Source organism: Cariama cristata, unplaced genomic scaffold (assembly GCF_000690535.1).
Source record: "Cariama cristata isolate BGI_N322 unplaced genomic scaffold, ASM69053v1 scaffold37506, whole genome shotgun sequence".
Taxonomy (NCBI): Eukaryota; Metazoa; Chordata; class Aves; order Cariamiformes; family Cariamidae; genus Cariama; species Cariama cristata.
In genome coordinates, this window is record NW_009621027.1 from 1,159 (window position 1) to 8,691 (window position 7,533).

Below are 7,533 nucleotides of genomic sequence, written 5' to 3' on the forward strand. Positions count from 1 at the left end.
TATTCTCAACCTATATTTCAACAGAATCTACATGTCTCTGTTTTTCAACATACATCATCTCAATACTTGTATGAGGTTATCCTATCAGTCCTCCTGTTAGGGGAACTAAGATACAGAAAGGCTAATGTGATTTGTACAAGGATGCTTGGGAGGTCCTTATGCAGAGAATTAGATCTAGATATCCTGACTTGTATCTTTGTATGTGGACCGCAAAAAAAAAAAAAGAAAAAAAAAGAATTTGGGGAAGGTTTATATTGATTTTGCCTATTGTGTGATTGCCCCTATGAATTAACGGTACTCTTAAAGCTTCAAGGGTTCTATGTTTTTCAAAGGTGGAGTTTCCATTTGAGAGTAAACCTGTTCTTGGGGGGAAAAAAAAAGTATTCTACAAGATAGTTGGGTTTTTCTGTCCCTTTCTTTCCCCACCCCCCCTTTTAATTTAAATACCCTTTAAAAACTGTCTGTATGGTCTTGTCTTATCTTATGTCTTCCAGAACAGTTTAATTGGGATGATTATCTGAAAGAGACTGAATCAGTAGCTGCCCCTCTGCATTGTTTCAGACAGGTATGCCAGATACTATTTTGTGTGTGTATGTATGCATGTTACAGGGTGATCCTAGAGCAACTCTTACCTTTAGACTGCTTGCAAACTTCCTGTTTGATCTCGTTTGATCTGTAGTTATCAGTAACTTAGAGTTTTGGCAGATGCTGGCTACTGAAGTTTTTCATTCTTGGTTTCCGCCTCAAGCCAAACTTCAAGGGTTTCATTAAAATTGTAGCTTTAGACTCTGTTTTCCTTTAAAAAAAGACTAGTTAATAAAAACAGATTGTCTTATCAGAGTTCACAAATATTTTCTACTTTTTTCAGTAATCTTAGAGGTACCATGGTTTTAGTGAGAATTCAAATTTAGTTGATTGTCAGAGGAGCCTTTCTCCTGCCCCATTTCTGAAAGAGTCCTTTCAATTCTGACTAGCTACAAGATATGTGTGTGTGTAGTAGAGTTTATTCAGCATTTCTTTTCTGGATCTGTCAAATATGTTTGATTTTGTCTCTTTCTAAGCAGAGTGCTTTTTACTAAGGAGTAGCAGATATTGAAGTTAAAGAGAAATATCAAGGGGAATATAGGGGAATACAAAGGAAATACTGGGTTTATAATGAAGGGTGTTTAATGTATTATTTTTATGTTTTACACTGTGCCCTACAAGTTTGATTCCCTGCCACCTGATGGTTTGGTATGTATTTGCAGATGCAGTTTAAACCTACCATCTTGTGTGAGCTAATGACCTGCAGTTATTCAGCCTTCTGGAGGCTGAGTCTACCTCTGCAGGCACTTTTCTCTCTATAGAGGGAGCTGGGGCTGGTATTTTCCCAAGTTGAGGAGTATCTTAGCTGCGCAAAGTTAAATAGGATGAGTTTTGGCCTGTATGCCTTTGCTGTGTTAGGAAGATAGATGCTGAAGGAATTGGATAGTTCAGGTTAATAGAACTGTAATAGGTGTGACAAGTGGTGCGTGTCTAGTGCAATGGATTGGTCACATTCAGAAAGATATCTTCCAGAGTTTGTTGGGAGTCTGATGGTACTGTAAATGACGCTGGCCTCCAGTGGAGACCAAACAAGAAGTGACGAGAACAGAATAGTTTGAGGAGGAGAGGAACCGTCATTCGGTGAATCTGAAGTAGTTGCAGGAATGGAGAATAGGGCAAGAGAAATGCAGGTGGTAGCATTTTCCTTGTACTGGATCTTCAATCTCAGCTTGCTCTTTGCAGGTGAGGATAAAGGATAGAGAGCCCCTCACATGCTGCTTTCAATGAGAGATGGCTGAGAATAGCAGTGTCCATAGCTCTGTTTGAGTGGAGCTTCAGAAATTAACTCTACAGTATGGGTTTTTCACAGCAGATACCAGCTCAAGGTGGAGACCTCAAGCTCTGCTTGGGCAGAGGCAGAGGGCAATAGCCTGTCCCTGGATCATTCTGAGGTTAATGCCATACGCACAGACCATAGACCGCCAGGAGCAGAGTGTACGCTCCCAAGAGATGTACCTGCTGCAGAAAGCTGCTCAGAAGCCTTTCCTTGTGCCTTCCTTGCATCTTCCTTTTCCCTACTAACGCTCAAGAGGTCCAAACTGAACAACCGAGTAACACCTTAAAGAAAGACACTTAAGTGACGTGCATTGACTGGGATAAATAAATCTGAGTAACCTGGGTTGCTTAAGGAGTGTGTGGGTTGGAAAGAAGAGCCGTCATTTCTGTACATATCAAATTTCAAAACAATTTACATATGCAGACTTTCAGTTTTTCTAAGAGTTGACCTTTAAGTGGAAAGGGACCTGCAATGTTAATTAGTGCAGAGCTAGCTCCTCTCACTACATAATGTTTGCAGATTTTAGAAACTAAAGTGCTTGAGCTTTGTGTAGGACCAATTTGACTTTTATTGAGTTACACGGGAATTGTACGTGTCATTATCACTCTGTGTAATGCAAAGAAATACACTGCTGTGGCCAGCCAGAAAACAAATAGCAGAGAGAAGCTTAATTTGACAATTATATCCAGAATTTGTGACCTGTGGGAATTTTACGAAGTTTAAATTTTGTAGTAATTGCAAATGACCTGGGAAGCAATAAATTAAAGCCTCTACCATAAATTAAGATACAGGCACAGACACGTAATGGAAATTGATTAAAGTATTTATCTTAATTTAGAAGGTATTTTATCTGTTGCTCTAAGTTGTTTTTAATTGCTGCTTAAACTTTCGATGCATTCTACATACCTTTCTGTCACCCAGAAACTTTTTTCAAGCAGCTGAAAATTTTAAATAAAAAAGCTCAGTCCCTTGTGGTTTGACAGAGCTTAAAACAAGGCTGTTACTGAGCAGGTTTTGTTATTTTGCTGTAAGGACGGACTGGCATGGAGGAGTTACGTTTTTAGTAGAATGCCTTGAGTTGTTGATATTTAAACAAGCTCACCTTTTCTACAAACAAATAAACAAACTCCCCAATTTCTCGATTTTAGTTGCCTTTTGTCATTGTAGAAGATAACAGCTTGACAACCAGTATCCTGAAATTGAATTGCCCTTTAAATTTAAAAGGCAGCATTGGCAGATGCTACACTCAGCATTCACTGAATATCACTTGTCTGTTTTTTGGGCTTGGACCCCTCCAGGGCTCCTGCTCTTGATCTAGGGTGTGTTGTACATAGTGCACCTGCACACCATAGCAAGTAGAGCAAGATATATTTTAAAAAATTAAATGTAGTGGAAACAAATTATCACTAACACTTCTTGCAGGAGCAGATTTCTTCAGTCTTTTGCTGTGTGCTCAGACAGATAAGTGCACCCTTCCCTGCTTACTTTGGGATCCCTACCTGAGCTGGTCAGGCAGGCAGGAGAAGGGACATAGGAATCTTGTGAGCATGAATGCCCATGGTTTTGGGTTTTTTACCTGCCTCCTGTATTAGGATTCAGATTGTGTTAGTCCGTATGGGATAGCTACTGGATTCAAATGGGGAAGGCTGCCTACGGTTCTTGGCATAGTGTGTTCAAGGGCAGGTTTGTACTGGAAGAGTTGCAGAAAAGGGCTTCCAGGGTAACAGAAGAATAGTCATCCTCTCTTGAGAGAAACGTCAGTGCTTGGCTTATTTAACTTGTTGAAAGAGTATTGAGAAAGGGTCAGGTTGCCCCTTGTAAATAAACCACAGATTTTGTTGTTATTTGCAAAGGTGCAAAACCAATTTAAGTTAAATGATAGTGTTGGCAAAAATTTCGGTTGATAAATTTAGGCTGGAAATGAGGAGACACCTAAAGAGAGTAGTGAGAGCGATTCAATCCCAGTTAGTGTTAATACAAAGTTTTGAACATCGTCAGGTGATGTTAGAGCCTACAGTACCACAGTAGGCAAGTAATCAGGCTGCCATCCAGTCAATCTCTGCCAGTAGTGTGTTGATACATGAGCAAAAAATATTCTTCTCTTTTGTTCATCTTTAGCTTGTGACAAAAAGTTCGGCTCAAGGACCAAGTTGCATTCATTGCTGTCCTGATTGGGCTAAAACAGGACTATTTCTCCTTTCTGAAGCTTCAGAAAGTGCAGAAGAAGTGCAGAAACTTAGAAGAAACTTAACTGAAGGAAAAAAACTACTGAAAGGAGAAATAGTCCTATTTTAGCCAAATCAGGACAGTCACGTTTCTTTTCCCTGTGCTAATTAAACTGGCGTTTCATTGTATGTGTATGAATATATTCAGTTCTCTACAAATACGCACAAGCTGCAATTTTTTGTCTTGGCACAGAAGTTTTATGTGACTTTAGGACTGTCTGTTTTCTTTCTGTAAAATGCAGTTAAGACTAACTCCTTTTTCTGTCTTCTTTCTTCATATTGTAAGCTTTTTTTTTTTCCCCAAAGAAACTTTCTTGCTTTGAGCTTTTGTAGTGCCTAGTGCGGTTACGGTCCCAATTTTGTTTAAATTTCCAGGATACTACTATAATGAGAATAACTTTCTTTTAAATTGAAAGTTAATAAATCTTGTGGGTGGGGGTTTTTTTTGTGGGTTGGTTCGTTTTGGTGTTTTTTGAGTTGAATGTCGTGTTTCCTGATGTCCTTGTTTTCCATTCACTTCAAGTATTAATCACTGCTCCTGCATCTTTATGTTCATCGCTTTTTCAGGTTTCTCTTGTTACCCTTCTTCGTGTGCTTCTGTTTTTAGAAATCGGCCATATTTATGCACTAGGAACATCAAATGTCTGAAATGGTAACTGTTGGTGGGTTATTCAGCTACCTTTTCTGACTTGCAGCTAAACACTCAAAGTTCAACGGCTTCATTATATTTACCATTTGTACAACATGTTTGGATGAATGAAAGCTGTGTATTGAACTGGCTGGTAAATTTAGCAGTACTAACAACAATAAGAAAAAGTCTTTTACCTTTTATTGTAGTCTAGAATTCCACCTACGAATGATTTCAAAGTTGGTATGAAACTGGAAGCCCACGATCCTCGCAATATTACCTCTGTTTGTATAGCTACAGTAATTGGAATCACTGGTGCCAGACTAAGGTTGCGGCTGGATGGAAGTGACAACAAAAATGATTTTTGGAGGCTTGTGGATTCCTCGGACATACAGCCCATTGGGACCTGTGAAAAGAAAGGGGGGATGCTCCAGCCTCCGCTTGGTAAGAAACAAAGCTTCTGAACTAATATGTGTGGAGTATTGCTTTCGTGAAATCGGTTTTACCTTTTTGTCTTGGCAACGGTACTAACATTTCACTGAACTGTTATTCAATTGCAAAAGAGGTAAGCAAGCTAATTCAGGCTAAGTGAATTGTGGCTCTTTCTTCTTTTTGGATTCTTTTGACATAAGAATGAGCAGAATAATTAGGTGTTTTTTTTTTTTTTTTAAATAGTCCCTTAATATTAAATGGTAGTGTCTGACACCTTCCTTAATGATAAAATACAGTGTCATGTGCCTGTTCTATAAATGTTTCCTCCTACACACCCTGTCTTACCAGTGTGTATGGATACAACATTTTCCTGCTTGGTGCTGTGCATGCTTCTTTCGGTAGACCTTCATAAGAACTGTGGAGAGCGGGCTTGCCTCTTTCCTCTTCAGTAAATGGGAGCAGCGCACTAGAAGGCGCTCACTGTTAACCGACCCATGAGATGCTCAGCAGGGCTGCAGGAGGTGTGTCAGTTCAGGACAAGGCTGAGTGTTTTCTTGGGCGCTGAGCAAATTGGTTGTGGTCTGGGAAAGGCAGTGTAGGGTGGGTTATCCGCAGCGTTGAAGCATTCTACTCTGAGGTAGGAAAAAATACCACTCCAGAACTTTAGCAAACTGCAAGCATGTGATTCTAATCTCCTCAAATCAACACGTGTTGGGGGATGTCTGGTCAGTTTGTCATGACAAGTTTGTGAGCACGACGAATGCTCGTAAGCAAGGTATAGCTTTCCTGTGCTTAGAAATAATATGCAGAATTTCTTTGGCCTTCCATGAGCAATATGAATGACAACATGATGTGTGTCCCCAGACTGCGAAATAGTGCTTGGGCTTAGTCTTATTGAGGAAGTTTATTAAATGGGGACCTGTACGAAGGAATTCCTTGCTATATGATGAATAATCAGAGGTAACTTTGACTAACTACTAGGGGTAATAAAGCGTGATATCACCTTTCTTTGCTGTGATTTAGATCTGCATTCTTGTACTATATTGGGTATAGCTTAAACTTCTAGATGTGGAAATCTTTAAAGAAACACATTTTTCACATTGGTCTGAAAATAGTTCTGCTTTTTTAAAAGGAGGAAAAATAATGACCAAAATTTATCTTAACCGCCTCCCCCAAGCCCCCCACAACAGCAACACCTCCTCCCCTGTTATCCTGTTATCTTCTATAATTTTTAAAAGATGCAAGAAATAATGTTCGTAATATAAGAAATGAACTGTAAGCAGAAATTGGTCACTGCTGGTTTCCCATCTATGGTTATGAACCTGGTTTGGTGTCATCAGTAACTTACAGATTTCTCATGAGAGGTTTAGTGAAGATAGGTATGCTTTCTCTCAGTAGCCTCTCAAAAAACTTGTCATCGCAATTTGTTAACAACTTTCAGTTCTTCTCTCTGAAAGATTAAGTGAAAACTATCTTTTCATTACAGTATGAAACTTGATTTTCTTGTAGAGAGGCAGACAGACATAGGAGCAGTTGACACAGCCATTAAGACACTTCCCATAGATTATAATGGTAGACTTTTGTGCTGTTGTACTGCTTTAGAAACACAAGAAAAGCAATACAACCGGGGTGCCAGTCTAGAAAAATAATATTTGGGATAGACAGATACAGTTTGAGCCCAGAAGTGCTTTTTTCCTTCTTTCCTGTGGATATATAGAGGTCTTGAATGAAAGCACTGGACACCTGGGGAAAATACTTTTTTTTTTTTTTAAATGAAGTTACTCAGCTTAACCTCTCTGAAGTTCTTGGTATAACCTCATAGAATAAATACAGTGATACCAATATGAAAGAGGGTTGTAATAGAGAAGAGTATACTTACTCCTTCAGGTACACATATGTACAGTGTTAAATATATGGCTTCAGTTGAGGAGCATAGTGCTTTTTTAAATGTGTTTCTAAACCAGTCTAATGAATAAAACAACTCTTGTTATGTATAATGGGCGCAGTTGATGAATTAAGAAGAGAAGCTTTCACAATCATCGCTAGAAAGGTTGATGCTTTCTCTTCGGATACTGTTTCTTATTCCTGTTTGGTCAGGCTGCTTGTAGTGCGGCACCTAACAAGCAGCTGTTTCCTGGCACCAAGGCATGTAAGTTTACCTGCCCTCCGAACAATTGCTGGTTATTTAGAAAAGAATGTGAGTACCGTTATTTTGTCCCTCTTGCCCTAGATTTTTCTAGAGATAGGCTAAATTCCAGCAATCAAACATCCTAGCATACCTAGATAAATTTTTGAAAGAGCATTTTTGGCAGTTTTACAGCATCCTGTTGCTGGGCAAAGCTGGGAGCTAATTGGGTGTATAATTACCTCCTGTTAAACACTTAAGC

At 39.2% G+C, this 7,533-nt stretch overlaps 1 protein-coding gene across 1 annotated transcript in view; it reads left to right on the forward strand.

Moving 5' to 3' along the window:
• Window positions 1-499: 499 nt before the first annotated feature.
• Window positions 500-7,533, forward strand: part of SCML2 (sex comb on midleg-like 2 (Drosophila)) — a 44,367-nt gene continuing 37,333 nt past the window's right edge. Inside the window, exons 1-2 of the mRNA XM_009701811.1 lie at window positions 500-565; window positions 4,924-5,158. Of these exons, the coding sequence (XP_009700113.1) occupies window positions 4,960-5,158 (199 nt within the window). The 5' untranslated portion in view covers window positions 500-565; window positions 4,924-4,959. The remainder of the gene's footprint in view (window positions 566-4,923; window positions 5,159-7,533) is intronic.